This window comes from Vigna unguiculata, chromosome 3 (assembly GCF_037176805.1).
Source record: "Vigna unguiculata cultivar grain cowpea cultivar isolate G323 ecotype 2 chromosome 3, ASM3717680v1, whole genome shotgun sequence".
In the NCBI taxonomy this organism is placed as follows: Eukaryota; Viridiplantae; Streptophyta; class Magnoliopsida; order Fabales; family Fabaceae; genus Vigna; species Vigna unguiculata.
The window spans coordinates 9,086,553-9,111,625 of NC_140794.1; the positions used below are offsets into that span (position 1 = coordinate 9,086,553).

A 25,073-nucleotide genomic window follows, 5' to 3' on the forward strand; every position below is an offset into this window, starting at 1 on the left:
AAATTCAAAAATATAATTACATTACAAAAATATTTTATATTGACTTATATACATTGATTTATCACGTTTCTTATGAGTTTTTGACAACATTTTTAGGTGAATAGAAGAAATAGTTGGCATAATTTTACCACTAAACCACTATTTAATTAGATAAGAGAACAAGACATATAAAATCTTTTTAGTGCTCAAATCATTTCTAAGAACATCACATATCCTTTAATGTTTGGTTAATATTGTGATACACAATTTTCATTTACTACGTCAAATGTCATTATTTTAAAAAGAGCTTTTAATAATGATTAAAAAAAGGGTTCAAAAAGGATTTTAGTGGTTAATAAAGGTTTTGTTATAAGATAATTTGACCTATCATTTTTTAAGGAAGTTATGATGATAGTTGAAACTCTTTTGAATAATTACAAATTAATACAACAAATTTTTAGATTTGTGAGGAAAAAATTCTTAACTAATCTTTCGTTGAAACCTCACAAAATGATTTAAAGAAGGATTAGCAAGAAAATAGTGAGAACATTGAACCATAACTAAATTATAAGTAGTTAATCAGTCAAGAATCATAACTAATCCCTAACAAATTGGTTGTAACTAATAGCAAACTTTGTAGCAAATCCCTATATAATTCTTAGCAAAATGTTTGTAGCTAATCCCTAACAAAATGTTTGTAGAAGCTAATCCCTAACAAACTACTTGTAGCATATCTCTAACAAAGTCTTTGTACCAGATCCCAAACTAATCCCTAACAAAGTGGTTGTAACAAATCTCTTGCTAATCCTTAGCAAAATGTTTATAGCAAATCCCTAGTAAAATGTTTGTAACAAACTACTTGTAGCAAATCTCCAACTAATCCATAGAAAACTCTTTGTAGCAAATTCCTAACTAATCCTTAGCAATGTGGCTATCGTAAATCTCTCACTAATCTCTAACAAAATATTTGTAGCAAATCTCAAACTAATCCCTATCAAAGTGGTTGTAGCAAATTCCTAACAAAATTGTAGCAAATTCTATCATGACAAAATATTTCATGCTTTTATTATTTTTGTACCTTACAAAATGCATTTAATTATCAATATCTAATCTTGTCAACCAATTTATATGAAACATGACAACTTTTATCGCATTCAAAATAATCAAAGGCAAAAACATAATGAAAGTTTTTAAGCATCACAAATAGAACAATTGTGAACATATATGATTAAAATTAAAATAAAACAATATCATCTTCATATTTTGTTCTCTACATGTTTCTTGATTGAGATATATCTTTAAAGTATGGAATATTTGTGACTTGAAAAACTTCATTTGTGTTTGTATTTGTGTTTATATTTCCACTTGTACTTGCATTTGTGCCTGTATTTGTGTTTGTAGTTGTGCTTAAAATTGTGCATGAATATCTATTTATACTTTCAAGTAAACTTGCATTTATTGTGCATATATCTTTATTTGTGCTTATAACTTTATTTGTAGTTACTTTTGAGATTTTATTTGTAAATTTATTAGGTCTGCATATGTTGGTGTATTTGAAAGATGTGTGTAGCTATTATTAGAGAGTTATATACAAATATTTCTCCACATCAAATAATGTTTTTCCGTAATAATTTCTACACCTTATATAGGGACGGAAAATGTGCCTTGTTCCATAAATAATTATTGAGTCTCTAATAATTATTCGAATAAAATCATTAATTCCATTTCTAAATTTTTTACTTATTAACTAAATGGATCCTCTCTTTACAATATCGATATTCTATTATGATAACTTATCATTAGTTTTATTCAAATATCTATTGAACAATAATTAAGAAATAAAAATAAATATTTTATTGTTAAATATAATAAATATAGTCTTTTTATTTTTTTTTTCTTGAGCGATTTCTAATATTAGTGAAACTTACTTTATCTATCTTTTTAAGATACTTCTATGAGTTTAGTTTTTTATTTTTCTCATCATAAAAAAATCAATATTTAGATTGTATCCGTTACTCATATAAATAATTAACTATTTGTATCCTCTCCTATTCACCATAAATCCCAGTAATCATGTTAAATAAAGTTTGATCGTTTTATTGCTTTTAGTTGTATTTAATGGTGATGGAATAAAAATTAACAAAGTCATTGTTACACTAAATTAAACACTAATATTCTCCGTAACTTATTCTTTAGTAAGAAAAATAATATATAATCAGAATTTATTAAATATGATTATTATGTTTATTTTGAATGAGAAAATCCAAATTCAATAGATGAAGTAATGTTTTTTAAATATTTTCATACGATATAAAGTCAGACTCTAAAAATCTAAAACTTTAGTGTATTTGATATTTGTTGAACTAAAAAACTCATAATTAGAGATATTTCCTAAAAAAATTATTTATTATTATTATAAACATGATAATTATCTTTTAAAAAAAATTAAGTAATATTTTTATTTATTTTTTATGGTAAAAATGATAATTATTTAATTTTATCCATTAAAATACTATGTTTTAATTTGTTATACTCATAACATGATGAACAAACTGCCATAGAACTTCTCTTCAAATTTCTTTATCCACTCTTTCAAATTCTTCTCTTCACCATCTCCTTAAATTCTTTCACGCACTTTGTCTCAAATAATTTCTCGAATCCAAACATCATGGAATAGAAAGGTGTATCAAGGAATAGTACTGAGGCCAAATACAAGAGTATAGCTTCTGCTGTCACCTACTTTTCATTGCTGTTATTGCTCCTACATCAGTTACATATACCTCATTCTACTCTAACCTGATTATATAAGTCAAGCACTTAGACATGAAGGTAGCTAATGATAGCGCCAAATAATAAGATGAAAAATTCAGTTGCAATAAAAGGCTAAACTGGAGCTAAATTCGTTTGCAATGTGAACAAGAGTATACGAAACTGAGAATTGAGTTAGTTCAAAGGAAAGTCTGAAATTGAATAGTAATTACTATTCTCTCACGAGTATTCATTTCCATTACTTCATCTAATTCTGCAAATTTTTGCTTTCAGATCTTGTTCCGCTTCTTTAATTTCAATACTTACTCCAAAGTATTCTTACACACCAAAGTTATCAAAATGAAATTTTATTTCTCAGCATCCATTATATGCATTTTACAACATCTCTGTAGCATCAATCACACACAAAATCCAAACAAAATATAAAACTCAGCTAAGTAACCAATTAAGCTTAACCAGAAATTTCAATGGCCTTCACTTCTGGCTTCTTAATCTCTTCCTTGGGGACAGTGACAGTGAGAACACCATTCTCCATAGAAGCCTTCACTTTCTCCACTTTTGCATTCTCCGGCAATCTGAACCTCCTCAAGAACTTCCCACTGCTACGCTCCACGCGATGCCACCGGTCGTTCTTATCTTCCTTCTCAACATTCCTCCCTCCGCTAATCTGAAGAACATTATCATCTTCGATCTCCACCTTCACTTCCTCCTTCTTCAGTCCTGGGATGTCAGCCCTGAACACGTGTGCCTCTGGGGTCTCCTTCCAATCCACACGGGTGCTCACAAATGCAGAATTTTCTCGAGCAGATTCAGGGAAAGGAAATTCCTTGAAAGGATCCCACACATTTATAGAGAAGGGATCGAAGACGTTGCTCCTTCGCCCACCGAACAAACTTGGAATTAGCGACATGCTTATGATTATAATACTTAACAGAGATTTGAAACTTCGCAGTTGTAGAGCGATCGTAATCAGGTAACTCTTTCTTGTTTGATGATGCGGGTGAAACTGATGAAGTATTTAAAGGAAGTGAAAGGATAATGTAGTATGTTCCAGAAGATTTCGTTCTCACGTTGCTCGATTCTTTCCCAATTTCTGTATCCGCAAACTTCTGGATTTATTCCGTATGTTCTAGAAGGTTTCTGTCTTATGTTATATTTGTGTTTTTTTTTGTTGATATTAGAATATATTATATAACCAATAAAAATCTAACCGCAGAATCCTACAATACCCAGACACAGAAATATAAATAAAAATCTAACTGCAGAATCCTACAATCCTACAATATATTATATAACCAATACATTATATAAAAAAAAGTCAGAAATAAAACTGAAAATAGTAAAAAAAAAATAGTTTCTTTAAATAAATTCAATTTTTATTTATCTAGATGGAAAAATATAGTGATTTTTAACTATATTCTTGGGTTAAAGAATTCGACAAAAATATATACATGTGAATAAAGTGTTGAAAGTGAAAAAAATATATTTCTAGAGAAAAGTTTATTTGATTTTTTTTTCAAGTGACTTTTTAGTTAGAGTGGGAGAATGCATTTTAGTAAACCTTGTGTTCATTGTCTCTTTATCAAATTATGTAATAGTAACATTTGATTATTATTATTTTTTTTTGGAACTTTTTAGGTATGGTGTGAAATTTCACTTTTTGTGAAACTTGATTGTTAACTATAGTCTTTTTGTAAAAAGAAAAATAATAAATAAATAAATAAATCCAATGCAATTACTCCAATAAAAGAAATATTTTTTAAAATATGTGTACCTAACACCTAAAAGTGAAACAAATAAGAGTTTAGAGAAAAATTTCGATCACTTGAGGACTTCCTAACTACTTTTTAGGTTGGGTGGTAGACTTCATTTTTACAAAACTTTGGTTGTTGATTTTGTTTTTTTTTTTTTTTTACCAAAAATCCAATATTAGCCTTTTCGGCCCCAAATTATATTATGGAAAAGAACTAGTAGTCAAAAGTAGAAAAAATAGCAAAATTTAGATCATTTAAGTAATTTCTAGAATTTTTTTTAGGTCTTGTGAGAGGTGTGAAACTTTGTTATTTTGTTGTATTCACTGTCAATGTATAACAATACCAATATTTATTCTAAAATATTTATGAAAATATATGCAATTAAAGTGTGAAAAGTGAGGATGTGTATTCATGTAAGGTCTTATTATGGTTCAAACATGCTATTCAACATTATTGAAGTGAATGTATAGGGCTAAAACTTGTGATATATATCAAATTGTTTTTTATATTTGACATTTTTTTTAAATCTTATATTTGAATGAAAATGAGGAGAACAATAATGTATATTGTTGATAACATCTTGTTATACTAACACTAAAAAATAAGCATCGTTTAACAACAACTATTAAGCAAACATTTCAATTATAACAAAAGAAACAAGAAAAATTTGATAACACTAAATCAAATATATAATATAACAAGTTTATAAAAAATAAACACCATCAATATTCAATCACGTCCATTCTACCCTATACATAGTTGCATTCAGGTGGATGATGTCTAATGTAAAATTATATCTTACAACATTTAACATGGTATGTACATCCATCCTCATACATCAACTTACTAATTGAATAACATGTGTTTGAGTAAATAGACAAAATTGAATTGGAAAAAATAGATTTCACCAATTGTTTTCTATAAGTAGGAAAATAAATTATTTCTAATAGTGTCATTTAACTTTGTGAAATTGATATTAGATCCTACTTCTATAACACATTTGTAATCAATAAAAACTTGTCCTATGATTGCTAGGGTTATTAAAACACAGTAAACATAAAAGTAAATGAATGTAATATTTTCTCTCCGTTTACTATAGTTGAAGGTAATGTCAATGCATTGTGATTGTGAGTTATAAAGAAATGTACAAAGTAAGTAATAAGTTATAAAATTAATCACTATATATTTCATAAGATCAAATTTTGTTCTCATAAATTCGAAATTCAACTTTATTATTTGTTTTTTTTTTCACGGATTAAAATAATTTAAGATTTTGAAAATAATAGAAATTAATCTTGCCTTCAATGTAAAACGATAACTTTTATTGTTTAAACTAAAAAACATACGGTATAATAAAGTTGACATGACTTTTATATCAACACTTAATAAAATTTTTATTATCCAAATAATTTTAATAAAATAATTAAAAATATTTATTATTTTATATTTATCATAAAAGTTTATGCTAATAAAAAATACTTATCATCTTATATTAATCATAAAATTTTATATTAATTAGCAAGTATATAGATAACAAGACAATATATCACTTACATAATATAATTAAAAAGTATAATAAAGTTTTAATTACAAAATATAATATCTTTAATTATTGATAAATTAAAATTTAATTAAACTCAATTAAATTTTCTTAAATTTATTAAAAAACTAACCATAATAATGAACCATTATAATATATTGAAATTCTTGGATAAAAATAATATTAACAAAAATATATATATAAAAAAAAGGACTGGAATCTTCTGGGTTGTGCGCAATGATTACAGAAGTTTGGAGTATGATATGAATCCAGAGAACAGAATATTCTGGAACATCCTAAATTATCCTTTCACTTCCTATAAATACTTCATCAGTTCCACCGGTATCATCCATCAAACAAGAAAAGAGTTACCTGGTAAGATCACGTTATAACCTGCGAATTTTCAAATCTCTGTCGAAAGTGTTATAAGCATGTCGCTAATTCCAAGTTTGTTCGGTGGGCGAAGGAGCAACGTCTACGATCCATTTTCTCTGGATGTGTGGGATCCCTTCAAGGATTTTTCTTTCCCTGAATCTGGTCGAGAAAATTCTGCATTTGTGAGCACTCGTGTGGACTGGAAGGAGACCCCAGAGGCACACGTGTTCAGGGCTGACATTCCAGGACTGAAGAAGGAGGAGGTGAAGGTGGAGATCGAAGATGATAATGTTCTTCAGATTAGCGGAGAGAGGAATGTTGAGAAGGAAGATAAGAACGACAGATGGCATCGCGTGGAGCGTAGCAGTGGGAAGTTCTTGAGGAGGTTCAGATTGCCTGAGAATGCAAAAGTGGATAAAGTGAAGGCTTCTATGGAGAATGGTGTTCTCACTGTCACTGTTCCAAAGGAAGAGGTTAAGAAGGCAGAAGTGAAGGCCATTGAAATTTCTGGTTAAGCTTATAATTGGTTACTTTGCTGAAAGTCGAGAGTTATGTGTTGTAAGGATTTGTGTGTGATGTTGTAAAATACATGTTGTGGTTGTTGAGAAATAAAATTTCATTTCGCTAACTTTGGTTTGTATTGTAAGAATATTTTGGAATAACTTTTGAAATTAAAGAAGTGGAACAATATCTGAAAGTAAGAATTTGCAGAATCAGATGAAGGAAAGGAAAAGAATAGTTCTTCATTGCTTTTTGTCTAAAATGTAATTTGTTTATTGATTGAAGTACTTCAATTCAAATAGTTTTACCTTGCTAACATAAGATTTATTTGGTCTTTTTAAAAATCACCTTAAATATTATGAAAAAAAGGAAGGAACTCTTAAAATTAATAATATAGTGATCGATTTCAATTTATTCTGTTAAACGTTTTCAGGTTAGGATAGATATTTATCTTTTTATAGTTTTAGGAAAATGGTTTCTATAATTTTTAAATATATTTATTGATTTATTACAACAACAATTCCAATAGCATGTTTCTCCGTTCCAAAAATATTTCTTCTAGTATAAAAGTAAGGTTTTAGTATGAAATTTGGGTCACCTCAATTCACGGTGATTGTTATTGTATCTGCTTTCTTCATGCTTTTTCTATACTTCTACGTTTCAAAATTTGTTAAAAATCAACTGGGAACTAGAATAAAATTCATTCAAACTGAGAAAAACACTTGGTTTTTCAGAAATTTCTTCATGATGCAGGGATTCATGGAGCCGTTGAACTCAAGAATCGCCATGTCACCGAAATAGGCCTTAGCCTCTTTGGCCTTAGCCTCTTGGTTATACGTTTCTTACTAGCCACTACCATTTTTAATATTTTAATACTCTGCCTACCTTTGTTTTAAATAATCAAACACCTTATCCAACTCTTTTTTTTTCTATGTATTAAGAAGAAAAATTCAATTGCAATAAAAGGGTAAACTGCAAGGGAGCTGAATTCGTCTGCAATGCGAAGAACAGTATATGAAAGAGAGAATTGAGTTAGTTCAAAGGAAAGTCTGAAATTGAATTACTCTTCTCTCAGAACTATTCTTTTCCTTTCCTTCATCTGATTCTGCAAATTCTTACTTTCAGATATTGTTCCACTTCTTTAATTTCAAAAGTTATTCCAAAATATTCTTACAATACAAACCAAAGTTAGCGAAATGAAATTTTATTTCTCAACAACCACAACATGTATTTTACAACATCACACACAAATCCTTACAACACATAACTCTCGACTTTCAGCAAAGTAACCAATTATAAGCTTAACCAGAAATTTCAATGGCCTTCACTTCTGCCTTCTTAACCTCTTCCTTTGGAACAGTGACAGTGAGAACACCATTCTCCATAGAAGCCTTCACTTTATCCACTTTCGCATTCTCAGGCAATCTGAACCTCCTCAAGAACTTTCCACTGCTACGCTCCACACGATGCCACCTGTCGTTCTTATCTTCCTTCTCAACATTCCTCTCTCCGCTAATCTGAAGAACATTATCATCTTCGATCTCCACCTTCACCTCCTCCTTCTTCAGTCCTGGAATGTCAGCCCTGAACACGTGTGCCTCTGGGGTCTCCTTCCAGTCCACACGAGTGCTCACAAATGCAGAATTTTCTCGACCAGATTCAGGGAAAGAAAAATCCTTGAAGGGATCCCACACATCCAGAGAAAATGGATCGTAGACGTTGCTCCTTCGCCCACCGAACAAACTTGGAATTAGCGACATGCTTATGACTATAATACTTGACAGAGATTTGAAACTTCGCAGATTGTAGAGCGATCGTAATCAGGTAACTCTATTCTTATTTGATGATGCGGGTGAATGTATTTAAAAGAAGTGAAAGGATAATGTAGTATGTTTCAGAAAATTTCGTTTTCACTTTGCTCGATTCTTTCCCAATTTCTATTTGTTTCCGCAAACTTCTGGATTTATTCCGCATGTTCCAGAAGGTTCCAGTCTTTTTCCTAATTGGGAATTAATAAATAGAATTTTTTTTAATTAAATAATATATCTGACTAATTTCTATCCAAATTTTTTTGAAACTTCAAAAAATAAATTAAAAACAATAAAATCTAACCTTTTTTTTTTCTTCTCACGCTTCGTACACACACCAAACTCTCCTCTTTCATCTCAACCTCTTTAAGCTTCTTCTTTCTCTTTCTCAATTTCATACATTCAAACATCTTTAACTTCTTCTCTCTCTCTTTCACTCAAAGATAACACGTGAACAAAATCTCTTCAGCTTCATCTTTCTCTTTTACACTCAAATATTAAGATTTATTTCTATTTTTACTTTTGATTTTTACTTTTGATGTTATTTGGTTTCAAAATGAAAATGTTTTGTGAAATTCATATTTTATTTAGATTTCATTTTATTTCAGCTTTCTTAACTAAATAGTTTATTTTTTTATCTAGATCTCGATTTTTTTTAACTTTCTCGATGTTTTTCACTAACATTTCACATTCCCAAATTAACGATACAATACTAATTAAAGATAAACCATATAAACTTATACATGAATTAAAAAAAATTAAGCAACTGAAAAGTTTCTTTATACTATTTATTTTATGATTACTATAATTCACTCTTGAAGCTTGGTCACTTGGAAGATGTGACTATATGAATGACTAAGTAAGTGAATATTAAAGTAGCAAATTAAATGAGCTTTTTAATTAAAAATATTTTAAAATTAATAGTGTGTTTGGATGAGGCAATTCAAGAGGGTGATTCATTTATTTAGAAAATTTTGTAGTGAAATATTTTTGTTTGGATAGACAAATTAAAAATCATTTTAAATGCAAGCATTTTTTTGAAGTATACGAACTCAACGACCAAGATGGGTCTGATAATTAAGACAGATTGGGCAGACCCAATGACCCAAACTGGATGGGCAGGCCTGGGTTCTGGTGACCCACACGGGCTGAATGGGCCAAACAACCTAGAGGTGTCGACAGGCCCTACGAACCAGACGTGTCAGGCAGGCCCAACAATTCGTATAGATCGAAGTGGCCTAACGACCCGTACGTACCCAACCCGTCTGACAATCCATATGGATGTGACCAACATGTCGACCCGACGTCGTAGATGGGTCTAACGACCTAAATGGACCCAAAAACCTAAATGCGCACGACCAGCTTGACAACTCAAGTTATGTTGATCGACCCGACGACCTAACTAGGTCAGGTTCATCCAATGACATAGAGGGGTCAGGTGGGCTTGATGACACAAACAGGCCGAACGACCCAAATGGGTCAGACTGACCCAACAATCTAGTGGGCCAAGTCGAGCCAACAACCTAAACAGATTAGGTGGGGTCGAGTGTACGTACTTGACAAGCATGATCGACCTTTATGGGCCATTGGACTGGTCCTGCCTGTTTGGGTTTCTCGACCGACCCGCATGTCTTGGTCATCGGGTCGAATCGGCTTGGCTGGGTCGTCGGGTTCGTCCGACCGATCTGTGTCGTTGAACTCGTTTCCAAATTTATTATGAATTCAAAACATAATTAAGTCTAAAATAAATATTGTTAAAATGAAATTTTATCACATAAAAATTTCAATTGTTTTACCCAAACAATAAATTGAATTGTAAGGTATTTTAATTTCTTTATCCAAACAAATTATTTAAAAAATGAAGGAAATTTAATTGCAAACAATTCAAATATAATGTATTTCAATTTCTTAGAATTGTTAAAATGTTCCATCTAAATCTAAACATAAGGTAATCTAAACATAAGGTAAAGAAATCATACGTCAAATATGAACATGTAAATGGATTTAATTGGAGAAATAGCAAGGTCTATTTTTTTCTATAATTCCCATTAACTTTTCTTCCTTTGTCCTATTGACATGATATTTAGCTTAAACATTCAGAGAGGAATTCATCTCTTGCTTCTCCTTTGTGCCATGAAATTATTATATTTATAACCACCTAAGGAATTTGTACCTAAGGGATATCCTCTCAAAGTTATTCAGAGACGGAGATTAAAATAGTTTTTGGGTGATACGTTTTCTATGAGTATACTTTATAATATTTTTGTTTTCTAAACAACTTGAAATATGAATTATACTTCAAACTTTATATCACACTAGGAGATACATTTTAAATTTAAGATAAAGATAAGTTTCAACATCTCATAGCAATTTATAACAAATAATATTATACTCGAACATCTTTATAAGTGAAACTATATGTAAGAAAAATGTTAATTCTGAAAATATCTCATAAGAAAGGTTCCAAAAACAATATATCTCTTAGAAAATGATTTCAAGGGTTAGGGTCTCATAATCAATAACCCTTTATTCCTCCTAGGTCACACCTCATACTTAGTGATGCCAAAAAAATCCGTATCTACGAATCCGTACCTGTAGATAGCTGCGGATAAAATCCGCAACGAGTAAAAATATTGTAAATGGATACCCGTGGATAATGAGTACGAATATTTTTTTTATACGGCATGTTAACAGGACGACGGATACGTATATCATAGTATTCGTACCCCTGGATTCTCATATCTACTATACTTTAATTTAAATTAAAAAAAAATAAAAACACATGATTAAAACATAATACATCAATTTTGAATGAGTTATTTTTTATCAATTAGTTTAAAAAATCTTTATTCCTTTGTAAATTGTCATTCAACACTGTTTAAATGGATTATTTGTACTTTGTTTGAAATGTATGAAAGTTATGGATTGTACTTTTATTTAAATTTATAGTTAAAACATGTTATTAAATATTAAATTCTTTTCTTATAAAAGTATGGGTAGGTAAGGACCCGTGAATATCTATAAATATTAAAATAATATGTGGGTACCCGCATAATGGATACCGACACAAATATAAGTATGGATACGAGGCAAATATTTATCCAATAGGTAGGGTACAGGAAAGCTATTGCCCGTATCCTACCAGTCCCGTTGACATCCCTACTCATACCACATAAGAGGGAATATGATAGAAATAACATAATCACTCCTTAGAAAAGAATTAATTAATAGAATTTAAAGAGAATGAGAACAAAATAAATTGGAGATGGTTATGTAGTTTGGCTCACCATGTTTAGTCCACAATTTTGCAGACCGACATGTAATCCACATAAGAATTTTAATAAATTTATTCTTATTTAATTAAATTTAGAAATAATAATTTTTATAAACTATTTCTTAAAATAAATAATATTTATAATTTTATAATTTCTAATTTTTAAGTACAAGTTTATTGAAATAGAAATAACTTTGAATAAGACTGAAACAAAGAAAAAAACGCAAATGAAAGAACTATTGGATGAACTCAATGTGATCTAGTGAACTACTTAAACTATTTTTGAATGGATTGAAAAATAAACATGAATGAACAAGTTGTTGACGCTTTTTGAATGGATTGAAAAATAAACATGAATGAACAAGTTGTTGACGCGACTGAATTTTGAAAATTTAAGTCACAATGTCAACTGATTGTTGACTTAAGTTATGTAGAACAAATTTAAACATTAAATTTAAATAATACATATATTTTAGTAATGGATGAAATTAAATTAAAAAAATAGAGTTCATCAATTATTTAAAAAAATCACTTCTAATTGTGTCATTTAATTTTACAAAAGTGACATTAAAACTTACTTTTCATACATTTGTAATCCCTAAAAATTTGTTATCCTATAGTTAAACCATATTAAATATAAAAGTAAATGGAAGTGATATTTTCCCTTGTTAAAAATTTTGAAGATAATATGGTAGTTGAGATTTTAACCTAAAGGTGTTTACTTTGAGAAATGATTTGAGAAAAAAATGATACCAAATGGATTTGAAGAGATAAAAAAAGAAATAAAATTATTTATTTTAAAAGATAGAAAATTAAAATTAGAGGTATTTAAAAGTAAAATTTATAAAAATCTATAGATTTGAAGAAATAAAAGGAGAAAATAAAATTATTTATTTTAAAGGATAGAAAAGTAAAAAAAGTATTTGTGAAAGATATAGTGAATAAAAAGAAATATTTTAATAGATAAAGATATAAAATTATTAAAACTAATATAACATAAATTGTAATTATTAATAGTATTATTATCTTTATTATTAATGTTATTATTATTATTACTATAATTATTAATTATTCAGAAGATTTAATAATTTTTTTTTTATTATTGTTAAATTTTTCAATAATTTTAATTTCACGATTGAAATAATTATTAAAATGTAAAAAGAGATGAATATTTAGATAAAAACATAAAAGTGAAAATATTTTCTTCTCTCTCAAATTATTCACGAAAATTATGTAGTTTTACTTTTAAAAACAAATAAATATTTAGGTACAAACTCAAGGAAGAGAATATTTCATTTCGTCCTATATTCTTCCTTTTAAATTCATCGGCAGAAATTATATAATTTTTGAGATAATTACTGAAAGCAAAAATGTTTGGTTTATCCTTCATCATCATTTCATCCTCTCTAATCCTGTAAACATCTCATCTTCCAGATCTGTAGGAAGACTGAGAATCTTTATACCAATTATATACTATGTCGTCATGCCATTAAGATTTTAGCTCTTCCAAATGTAATTTGAACCACTCTTTCTTATTGTCACATAAGACTAAACTCTACAAATAAGAATCCAAGTTCTTCAACCAAATAAATAAAGTACATCTTTACTAGCTTAGGTCAGAAGCCACACTACTTGATGAAGCCTGAGTTGCGTAGTAAGATGAAAAATTCAATTACAATCAAAAGGCTAAACTGCAAGAGAAGTTGATGAAGAGTATATGAAAGTAAAAACTGAGTAGTATTCTTCTCTCAGTGGTATTCTTCTCTTTTCATTCATCTAATTCTGCAAATTCTTGCTTTCAGATATTGTTATTGTTACCAATTTCTAAATTTATTGCAAAGTATTCTTCCAAACCAAAGTTATGAAAATGAAATTTTATTTCTCAGCAATCATTACATGTATTTTACAGCATCTTTATAGTAGCATCAATCACACACAGAATCCTTACAACACAAAACACACAAATCATAACACTGGATTTTCATATTTAAACTTAACCAGAAATTTCAATGGCCTTCACTTCTGGTTTCTTAATCTCTTCCTTGGGGACAGTGACAGTGAGGACACCATTCTCCATTGAAGCCTTCACTTTATCCACTTTTGCATTCTCTGGCAATCTGAACCTCCTCAAAAACTTCCCACTGCTACGCTCCACGCGATGCCACCTGTCGTTCTTATCTTCTTTCTCGACATTCCTCTCTCCGCTAATCTGAAGAACATTATCATCTTCGATCTCCACCTTCACCTCCTCCTTCTTCAGTCCTGGAATGTCAGCCCTGAACACGTGTGCCTCTGGGGTCTCCTTCCAATCCACACGTGTGCTCACAAGTGCAGAATTTTCTCGACCAGATTCAGGGAAAGGAAAATCCTTGAAGGGATCCCACACATCCAGAGAGAATGGATCGAAGACGTTGCTTCTTCGCCCACCGAACAACCTTGGAATTAGCGACATTTATAACACTTTAAACAGAGATTTGAAACTTAACAGAGACTGTAGCTTGATCGGACTCAGGTAACTCTCTTCGTGTTTGATGATGTGTATGGAACTGATGCAATAATATTTATAGGAAGTGAAAGGATAATGTAGTATGTTCCAGAAAATTTTGTTCCCACCTTGCTCGATGCTTTCCAATTTCTGTATGAAAATTTCTGGATTTATTCCGCATGTCCTAGAAGGTTCCAGTTTTTTAGATATTATTGTTTTATTTTCAATGTTCAGACGACAACGTTCCAAGAGAAATAGCAACAAAATTACGAATGGATTGCATGTTTTCATTTTTTTTTCTCAAAATTTCTTATTAAGATTTGCTGTGAAATTTACTGGAATAAATATCCTGAGAAAATTTTGTGCGAAAATAATTCACAACAAAATGTTATGAAAAAAGAAAAAATATTGTAAGTTTTCTTAAAAAACAGAAGTATTTTTTTATTAAAATTTTAAATTTTGCAGGCTATTTTTCTATTAATTTTAAATCCATGACTAATTTTTTGAAAATGCTACTCTTTCTCTTACAAAATTAAATTGATAAGTATGTTTTTATAATTATAGTGTTATTTGACAAATGATAATACCATCTTTTAAAGTTGTTGAGGTTATTAAACATTTGTATATTGAATGTTAGAACTTTTTAACTTTTACATATTTGGTTGTAATTCTTGTTCATATTTAATGGTTTCCATTCTACATAGATTACATTCTAGATATATAAAAAAATGTATTTAGTTCTTCAAATTTTTGTTGTATATAGTCGAATTTGACATTAATCCTTGTTTTAATTGAAGAGATTCAAAAAATTTTAGTTCCTTAGACTTGTGGGGAAGTCCTACTTGAGTTCCATTGTATCCAATATCTGAATGAAGAAGGTAAAAAAAAAAAAAAAAGGTAAATTTATCATATCAAATTGTAGTATCACCATTGACAAAATAACGTTCAAATAGTAAAAATGGCAAGAATCTAAAACCAGTACAGTTTAACAATGAATTTAACAGCATTTACAAGTTTGAAATGGTGGAAATGTCACTTAAATGAATGAACTAGAAGTAACTGCATTGTATTTGTGATTATTGAATTGAATGTATGAATCAAGACTTGCGATGTTAAATTATTGTATTTTGTATTTGACATTTCATTTATAAATTTCATATTTAAATGAAAATGATTAGAATAAGAAGGGATGCATAGAACTTAACAAAATTAGAGAGGAAGATCTAGTGTTACATATCATCGATAATAAAAATTTTGCATTACTAATTAATTATATCGACTTTATTGAAGAAGAGGATTTCTCATATTCACATATTTCATATTTCAACTCAAATGTGTAATATAACATTACAAAACATTAGACTTTCAATTCAAGCTAAGAGTAGATAAATCCTTAATCATACTTTTTATTATAAAAATAAATAAAATAAGATATAACATAATATTTAACACTTTAGTTTGTAAAAAAAAGTAAAAATTTGAAAAATCAATGTATTAAATAAAAGATTACTAAAATATGATTTTTACAACACTTTTCAGTAAATAAAAATAATTAAAATAATATAATATAGTTAAATTCACATAAATAAGATTATAATGTTTTTTTTTTGAATAATATAATGTTTATGTTAAATATGATTTAAGTAATAAAAAGCTACTAATATATTTCTGAAATATTTAAGTTTTAGTATGATGTCGTACGCAATTAAATAGTAAAGTTATCTTACTATTTCGTTCTAATTACCTAATAATGTTTTCAAATATTCTGATCTACTTATCTCGAGGTCACGTATTAATTAATATCCACGACAAATCAAGGTATATTTGTTAATATAAGATGTATTTGTAATTTAATTATAATTTTTTATCTAAATAAATGAAATGTGAATTTATTTATTTATAGAACACATTTTTTTTATCATTTTTTATCTTTTTAACTTTTGTGATTCCATGTTTAATTATCCGTAAGTTTTTCATGTGCCGATAAAAATATGTCAACATAAAGTAACAGAAAAATGTCAAAAGGACTGAACCTTCTGGATGATACGGAATAAGTACAGAAGTTTGTTGAATCTTGAGAAAGGGGAAAGAATGAAGTAAAATGAGAACCGAATTTTCTGGAACTTACTACATCATCCTTTCATTTCCTATAAGAATGCATCAGTTCCTTTGCTCATCATCACTCCAGAAAAAAGTTACTTGAGTTCGATCTCGCAACAGCCTTTGTGAAGTTTAAAATCTCTGCCAAGTATTACAATCCTAAGCATGTCGCTAATTCCAAGTTTGTTCGGTGGGAGAAGGAGCAACGTCTTCGATCCATTCTCTCTGGATGTGTGGGATCCTTTCAAGGATTTTCCTTTCCCTGAATCTGGTCGAGAAAATTCAGCATTTGTGAGCACACGTGTGGATTGGAAGGAGACCCCAGAGGCACACGTGTTCACTGCTGACATTCCAGGACTGAAGAAGGAGGAAGTGAAGGTGGAGATCGAAGATGATAATGTTCTTCAGATTAGCGGAGAGAGGAATGTTGAGAAGGAAGATAAGAATGACACGTGGCATCGCGTGGAGCGTAGCAGTGGGAAGTTCTTGAGAAGGTTCAGATTGCCAGAGAATGTAAAAGTGGATAAAGTGAAGGCTTCTATGGAGAATGGTGTTCTCACTGTTAGTGTTCCCAAAGAAGAGATTAAGAAACCTGATGTGAAGGCCATTGAAATTTCTGGTTAAGGGTACTTTGTTACTTTGTTGAAAATCTCAGAATCCTGTCCTGTGTTGTTGAAGCTATAAAAGTTCTGTAAATGGTTGTTTTCAAATAAAATTTCATTTTGACTACTTTGATCTGCAAGAGTATCTTAACTTTATATCTTTGTCTTATGGTCAAATTTCAGTTTTATAATTTTGGGTTCTAAGGCACGGAGATCCTCTACCATGGCCTCACAACCATGAAGTATATTTTTATGTGTCACTTTCTAGATACTTTTAAGTCTTTTAACCAAATAATTTTGATTATGAGTAGATAATTTACACCATATATAAATTAGCTTCAGAAGATTGTTTTTACAGAAATACGTTACATATACAATATTGGTAGTTTATGCAAGAAATTATAATGAAATATATTTAAGATTTTAGCACTTTTCTAAGTATTTTATTCAAATTTTTACTCATATATTACATTTGTAGATTTTTCTCTTGAATGTACTTTTTCGTTTTTGTTACTTAAATTTTCCTTTGCGTATAACAAATAACTTTTGTAATTTAAGCGAAGAGTGAATAATTAATATGAAAAAACGTTGTGAAATCTAAATCTTAACTTAAGAAATTTAGATAAAATTTTGAAAAATTTTAGAGACACAACAACATAAATAAAATAAAAAATAGAATTATCAAAAAGAGTTAAAAAAGAAACGCAAAAACTCTGAAAAAAATAATTATAATTTAATAAATTATTAAATCACAAATAAAATTGCAGTAAAAATTAATGTTAAACTCCTTTTTTTCTTCTTAACTTTCTATTTTTTTTATCCCTACTTCCTTTCTTTTTTTCTTTCAATATATTTTCTTTTTCTTTTGACTTTTGATATATTATTTTTGATAAAACTAAACAAATTATCCTACAAACTTTTGAACTCTTGTAAATTAATGTATATGTCTTGCAAATCCTCAAACACAAAAATAAATAATTTTCACGAATCAATGTAAAAATACACAATCTAAATTTAGAATAGAAAAAAATGTAAAAATACACAATCTAAATCTAGTATAGAAAAAATATATGACAAATTAAAAATTCAATCAAATTAAAAAAAACCTTAAAAATTTTACTCTTTACAAAATTTTAAAAATAAATAAAATAAATAAAATTTCAAAACAAAGCACAAAATACACATATATTCAAAAAATAATAATTTTTTTTTTCATATGACAAAGAAAAACAGAGAAAAGAAAATTTAAACAGAACATTACTCTAGATATCAGATGATACAATTTTGTTTAAGAAAGAGTACGATCATTTTTGAATTTGCATCTTCCAGAGGCACAATGAAAATAAATCAAAAAAGAACACAAAATAAGACAAAGATGGAAGACGCCATAATATAGCAAATTGATAAGTCAAGTAAAGATTCCTCACAAAAATATTAATCTTTGATAAGAATCAGAGTTTTAATCCAAAAATTAAGAGAACCCTCTATCAAATAATGCAAATACATATAATATGACTCAAAATATCTATATTAGTGTTTGATACTTTTATATATAGACACATAAGTTTAAAAAAACCTGGAAACCTCACAAAAAGGCCTCAGCCCAAAACATAAAAACATAAACTAATTTATAAATGAAAACTCAAAACCCAAAAACATAGAAACATAACTAATTTCTAAAATAAAACCCAAAGTCCAAAAAAATAAACTAATTTTTCAAAAAATTATCCTTCAAATGTGCTCCAAGCCATGATCTTCATGTCTTTTGAATTTTCAACTGCTTGTAGCATCAAGAGCCTTGAATAGATTTGATTATCCAATATCTTGCTCCTTATCTTTGTCATAAGTCCTTTGAATTGTAAAGGTTCATCTTCAAGTTCTTATTGTATGGAATTTAGGAATAATCCTCTATCAATAAAGTCACTTATTAGACAAATCAAATGTAAGTTGACTAAATGAATAAATAAATTAAAGTTAGAAGTATAAAAGAGAAATACCATAAACTGAAACCATCAACATATGACCAAATAATGCTCATTAGACGTCTCCAGCTATACTAATCAAATTTATTGGAAGTAAAACCTAATAAGAACATATATATGAGGAATATCTTGAAGATTATATTAAATGCATTTAATTGCAATTGTCATGTGAAATAAAGATTGAAGAGAAATCCAAAAAAGGAAAGAAAGGATAAAAGTAGAAGGAATGTTTTGAAGATTATATCAAAATTTTCTTCAATGAAGCAAAGCAAAATGAACAAAAAAAAAGAGATTCAGAGATTAATATACATCAACGGTCGTATTGTACAATGTGTCTATAAATACAAAACCTAGAAGAAGAAGAAAAAGATAATATTGATAGAGAGAACAAGAACAAACAAAATTGCATTAGACAGGTTATCAAGAGAAAATTCAAAGTTAAAAACACTAAGTGTACAAAATCAAATATAAAGATAGCTTATGTAAGATATGATTGAGTTGTATGAATAAACTATTGGAATACTCTTCACATTTTCAAGTTTACTTGTGTTTGATTGTACTCTCTTACTTTGAGTGTGATTTGTATTATTTCAATTAAGAGTTGTTTTTTTTTTATCTTAAAAGACAATTAAGAAGGATGTCTAGAGAGATTATACTTATGTCTAGAAATATCGTACTCTTGTTATAATCAAATCGAGATATTTGATTACTGAAATATCTTAAGCATGTTGCTTTAAAGTTGGACGGAGTGGATTAATTAAGAGTTAACCATTATAAATTTTGTATGCTTTCGGTTCCTTACATTCTTATTTTATTATTATATATTTGCTCAAATTATGTCTTCAACACATCTCATCTTTTAAAGTCAACTTCACATTTTCTAAAGTCAACTTGTAACAACAACTATATAAAAATTGTTAAAAGTTATCTTTACCTTGAATGGCTAAAGAATAGTCCATATTTGAAGTTATTGAGAAAAAAATCGTAAAATATGCTTAAAAAATACATATCGCAGTCAAAGAGTATTTAGATTTTCGTCTTTGAATAACCCTAAGATTATATATAAGAACTCCTTACATGTGAATATCCCAAGTGATTATAAATATCGAGAATTGATGGCACAAAGAATACATGTAAATATTCCAAGTGATTATAAATATCGAGAATTGATAGCACAAAAAAAGTTAGAAAGGATGCCTCTAAGTTAAATACAACATTATATCAATAAATACAAAATAAAAAAGTCAAAATAAAAAAGTCAAAAAGATTTTTAAAGAGAAACATACTTAACTATTACTTAAGTTAAATCCATTTACTTATTTATATTTGATATATTAATGGTTTTGAAATATATAAAATGTTTAATGACACTATAGAGTGTAAAGCTAATTTTTAGTTTCATACAAGTTGTTTAATTATCTTTCCAAAAGATCTTTTGTATGTTTAATTTTATAAATTAATATACAAATTAATATTTATTTGTTTATTTAAATATCTTTGTAATTCAATTATATTTTTTCATCTAGATATAAAATAATTTGAATTAATTTGAAGAATACTATTTCTTTTATTATTTTCTCTCTTATTTCTGACTTCTTTTTCAACTTTTGTTATTTCATGTCTAACGATATTTCTTGTATGTGTTTCTCGGGTATTTTAGAATTCTGTCATTCGACTTTTATTGGTTATAATAATATATTGTAATGCGTGGATAAAAATAATATAAATAAAAAATAACACAACAATATGTAAAAGACAGGAACTTTCTAGAACATGCGCAATAAATCCGGAAGTCCGCAGAATCATACAGAAATTGGAAAGAATCGAACAGAGTGCGAACACAATTTTCTGGAACATACAACATCATCCTTTTACTTCCTATAAATACTGCATCAGTTCTTCTGCGTATCATCAAACCAAAGAAGAACAACCTGTTTACCATTTCACCAAATCTCCACCCTCTCGAATCTTTGCGAGTAATAGAAACTCAAGATGTCACTAATTCCAAGTTTGTTTGGTAGGCGAAGGAGCAACGTCTTCGATCCTTTCTCTCTGGATGTATGGGATCCCTTCAAGGATTTTCCTTTCCCCAATTCTCTTTCTTCTTCCCTCCCTGACTCTGTGACCCAAAATTCTGCCTTTGTGAGCACACGTGTGGATTGGAAGGAGACTCCAGAGGCACACGTGTTCAAGGCCGACATTCCAGGTCTGAAGAAGGAGGAAGTGAAGGTGGAGATCCAAGATGATAATGTTCTTCAGATTAGCGGAGAGAGGAATGTTGAGAAGGAAGATAAGAATGACACGTGGCATCGCGTGGAGCGTAGCAGTGGGAAGTTCTTGAGGAGGTTCAGATTGCCGGAGAATGCAAAAGTGGATAAAGTGAAGGCTTCTATGGAGAATGGTGTTCTCACTGTCACTGTTCCAAAGGAAGAGGTTAAGAAACCTGAAGTGAAGGCCATTGAAATTTCTGGTTAAGCTTAATGAGATGAAAATCCAGTGTTATGATTTGTGTGTTTTGAGTTGTAAGGATTCTGTGTGTGATTGATGCTGTTATAAAGATGCTGTAAAATACATGTAATGATTGCTGAGAAATAAAATTTCATTTTCATAACTTTGGTTTGGAAGAATACTTTGGAATAAATTTAGAAATTGAACAAGTATATAACAATATCTGAAAGCAAGAATTTGCAGAATTAGATAAATGAAAGGAGAAGAATACTACACTTAGAGAAGAGTAATTCCATTTCAGACTTTCCTTTTCGATTCTCACTTTCATCATATACTTTTTTATAATTTTAAGAAAATGGTATTTTCACTTTCTATAGATTTTAAATATATTTACTTTTTTTAAATTTCATAAATAACACTCATCTTTTAAATTTTAAAAAAAATTACATTTATATTATTGGTATAATAAATCTGCATCAAATGAAATAAGTTGGTTAAATCACAATTTTTCTAACAATAAGTCATGCATGCACTGTGGATTAACTAATCTATCTAATTTACATTTCTCTTTGTAAATTTTTGTATTGTTTAGACATGTTTGCTGATATAAGAAGATTAGTTGGTACAACAATAAAACAATTTGACTGAATATGTTTGTTGTTTATGAGTGATGTTATAAGTAAATATGAAGTAAAACGAAATGACTGTTACATGGAAAAAATGTTACATTATTATTTGAAGAAACCAGAGAAATTTGATAATGTCATTTTACAGAAAATGTCAATAAATTGTTATACTTTTGTTTTATTTCTTGAGAGGAACATAGAAGAAAAGTTAAATTAGTTTGAACACTTAAGTTTCGATTACTAATTCAGACGATTTGATATAAGTCTGATGTTAAGATGATTCAAGTTTGCACTGATGATTAACTTTTGTACTAATAGTTTTAATCTAATTTGAAAATCGAGATAACTCAATTTAATGTACAAGTTGAAGATCAAATAAATCGAGATAAATTAAATTAATTATAAAAATTAAATTAAAGATTAAGTTAAATAAACTAAAATTAAAAGATAAAATTGAGTTATCTAAATATTTTTAAAATGATATTTTATCTAAAAACAGTAAATATATTACTAAAATAAAAAATTTAAATTTAAAAAATTTAAATTACTTTATAAACAAATTTTAATAATCATTAATTCAATTATTATACATTTTAATTTCTTAAAATCTAAGTACAAATACAATAAAAGATATTCAAGATAATGTTAATATGTTAATTAAAAGTGTAAAATTTATTAAAGGATTAAATATATTTTTGATTTTAAATTTTAATAAAATTTAGAACTAATAATTTTTTGAAGATGTGTGAATTAATCTTTTTTTAATTAAATTTTATTAAATTTATTTGTTTCAAAGGTAAATTTAACATTTAAACTGTTTATATTATTTAAAAAGTGTATTTATAAAATAAATTGTACAAATTAAAAAGTTTTGATTAGAAGATTAATTTACATATTTTTAAACAGTGACGGACTATTATAGGAGCAGGGCCATGGCTCCCAAAATTTTTGATTTTTTTATAATTTATGTTTTTAAAGTTTTTAAAAATTTAAAAATTATGTATATTAAAATATTTTACTTTTTTTTATAGTTTATGCAATTAAAAATTTTGAAACTCTTTAAATTATTTATAGTATTTTAATTTTTTTTAAATTATGTGTATTATATCAAAAATCAAAGAAAATTAAATTAAATATTTTTTATTTGACTTATAAATCATAATATTTAATATTAATTAATAATAAAATTTGAAATCAAATATAATAAAGAATAAAAAAAATTATTAAGATATTTTTTTATTTATCTTCTAATTTTTTTTACATATTGTTCACATATTTTACTTTTACTTATTTTTTTTATATATTTTTAAAGAGGAAAATAATCATTGTTTCTACTCTTTTCTCTTATAGTTTTTCTTTTTTTCTTGAAAAAAAAAATTGTCTACTTGATAATGAAATATTAGTTTAATACTTAAAATTATTTTTTATCTAACAAACTTTTTGTATATTCATTTTTAAGAATATAGAAAAAAAAAATATTGTACTACGTATTTTCTTTCATAACCGATTTTTAATTGTAGTTTAATTATCATAAATTTTTATTTTAGTATTTATGTCTCAATTTTTTATTAGATTATGACAAATTATTCTTTACTCTTAGTCTTTAAAAAAAATATTGGTAAAGAATAAAAGAACAAAGTATATTATAAAAATGATAAAAAAGGAAATTGTGTGAAGATGAAAATAAGACAAATTTAACTTTTTCACATATGTTCTGAACCATGATACTATTCACTCAATTGTCCAATTATAAATTTGTTTTCTTAAAGTTCAAAAAATTACAGTGAGTTATTACTGTAATAGAAAAATTGTTGAATAAAGATGAAAGGTGAAATTTTTGCTGACAATTTGTTTATTTACATTGAAAAAGAAATAACTGAAAATTTTAATTCTGGTCCAATTATTGATGAGTTCAAGAATTAAAAAAACAAATGACAATAATTATTATTTCTTTATATAGTTATGATTATACTAAATTATATATTCATTATCTTTGCTTTGATAACAATAATTAAATATATAAATTTTGAATGTATTAGTTTAGTTATCCTAAAATATTAATCGAGATCTGTCACATTTTTTAAAGTAAAAAGGTAACTAATTTTTACTACATAAATAAAAATATATTTAATACTTTTCATTGAAACATATTTAATATTTTTTCACGACAGGTGAAAATAAGGTGGTAAAACGGGTTAGTATTGACAAATTTTGGTCTGTTCTGTCTTTTGTTTGCTAGAAACATATTAGGTAGAACTGATTCATCACTGGGAAGCAAGTGAGACACTATAACACGTCCGGTCTTAGAATAGGTTAATGACTGATCCATCACTTTATTTTCTTTTTTAAAATAATTGTTTATATGATATACAATTTTTAATTATTTTAAATTTTAAATATAAAAATTTAAAAAAAAAAACGGACAAAAAGACTGGGACAAACCCGTCTTTAGCTCACAATTTACAGATTAGATAGATTGGACCAAAATAGTTAACACATTGGAAATTTCAATCCAACATATTTTTTTTTAACAGACTAACCCAACTCGACATACAAATCATATGAAAATATAAATTGTAATTAAATTTAAAAGTTATTTTTAATATTAATTTTAAGGAAAGTAAATAAAATATTAATACTCTCAATTTCTTTTATAAAATAACATGTCTTATTATTGTAAAAATTTTATCACATTTACTTTATATACAATTTTTATGATAATAAAAAATAACAATTATTATTATTATTATTATATCAATTATAGATAAATTTTATAATTTTATTATAAATAAATTTTATTTATTTCATAAATAATTAGGTTTAAAAAAAT

The 25,073-nt window shown here is 27.6% G+C and overlaps 6 protein-coding genes across 6 annotated transcripts; 3 read left to right on the top strand and 3 right to left on the bottom strand.

Moving 5' to 3' along the window:
* Window positions 1–3,079: 3,079 nt before the first annotated feature.
* Window positions 3,080–3,827, bottom strand: LOC114176901 (18.5 kDa class I heat shock protein-like). Its single transcript, XM_028062096.2, has one exon. It carries the CDS (start codon window positions 3,656–3,658, stop codon window positions 3,200–3,202), a length of 459 nt encoding a protein of 152 aa, XP_027917897.1. The 5' UTR covers window positions 3,659–3,827; the 3' UTR covers window positions 3,080–3,199.
* A 2,488-nt stretch (window positions 3,828–6,315) lies between these two features.
* On the top strand, window positions 6,316–7,045 carry LOC114176897 (18.5 kDa class I heat shock protein-like). The gene has a single exon (XM_028062090.2). The coding sequence runs from the start codon at window positions 6,474–6,476 to the stop codon at window positions 6,930–6,932; it is 459 nt and encodes a 152-aa protein (XP_027917891.2). The 5' UTR covers window positions 6,316–6,473; the 3' UTR covers window positions 6,933–7,045.
* A 1,061-nt stretch (window positions 7,046–8,106) lies between these two features.
* LOC114176900 (18.5 kDa class I heat shock protein-like) lies at window positions 8,107–8,834 on the bottom strand. The gene has a single exon (XM_028062094.2). It carries the CDS (start codon window positions 8,676–8,678, stop codon window positions 8,220–8,222), a length of 459 nt encoding a protein of 152 aa, XP_027917895.1. The 5' UTR covers window positions 8,679–8,834; the 3' UTR covers window positions 8,107–8,219.
* A 5,025-nt stretch (window positions 8,835–13,859) lies between these two features.
* On the bottom strand, window positions 13,860–14,639 carry LOC114176898 (18.5 kDa class I heat shock protein-like). The gene has a single exon (XM_028062092.2). It carries the CDS (start codon window positions 14,450–14,452, stop codon window positions 13,994–13,996), a length of 459 nt encoding a protein of 152 aa, XP_027917893.1. The 5' UTR covers window positions 14,453–14,639; the 3' UTR covers window positions 13,860–13,993.
* A 1,915-nt stretch (window positions 14,640–16,554) lies between these two features.
* Window positions 16,555–17,314, top strand: LOC114177381 (18.5 kDa class I heat shock protein-like). Its single transcript, XM_028062699.2, has one exon. The coding sequence runs from the start codon at window positions 16,751–16,753 to the stop codon at window positions 17,207–17,209; it is 459 nt and encodes a 152-aa protein (XP_027918500.1). The 5' UTR covers window positions 16,555–16,750; the 3' UTR covers window positions 17,210–17,314.
* A 3,670-nt stretch (window positions 17,315–20,984) lies between these two features.
* Window positions 20,985–21,780, top strand: LOC114176828 (17.3 kDa class I heat shock protein). The gene has a single exon (XM_028062008.2). The coding sequence runs from the start codon at window positions 21,162–21,164 to the stop codon at window positions 21,642–21,644; it is 483 nt and encodes a 160-aa protein (XP_027917809.2). The 5' UTR covers window positions 20,985–21,161; the 3' UTR covers window positions 21,645–21,780.
* The last annotated feature ends 3,293 nt before the right edge of the window (window positions 21,781–25,073 follow it).

Excerpts from the sequence above, each read along its gene's own strand:
- LOC114176898 (XM_028062092.2), bottom strand. The coding sequence starts at position 14,452 with ATGTCGCTAATTCCAAGGTTGTTCGGTGGGCGAAGAAGCAACGTCTTC.
- LOC114176901 (XM_028062096.2), bottom strand. The coding sequence starts at position 3,658 with ATGTCGCTAATTCCAAGTTTGTTCGGTGGGCGAAGGAGCAACGTCTTC.
- LOC114176828 (XM_028062008.2), top strand. The coding sequence starts at position 21,162 with ATGTCACTAATTCCAAGTTTGTTTGGTAGGCGAAGGAGCAACGTCTTC.
- LOC114177381 (XM_028062699.2), top strand. The coding sequence starts at position 16,751 with ATGTCGCTAATTCCAAGTTTGTTCGGTGGGAGAAGGAGCAACGTCTTC.
- LOC114176900 (XM_028062094.2), bottom strand. The coding sequence starts at position 8,678 with ATGTCGCTAATTCCAAGTTTGTTCGGTGGGCGAAGGAGCAACGTCTAC.
- LOC114176897 (XM_028062090.2), top strand. The coding sequence starts at position 6,474 with ATGTCGCTAATTCCAAGTTTGTTCGGTGGGCGAAGGAGCAACGTCTAC.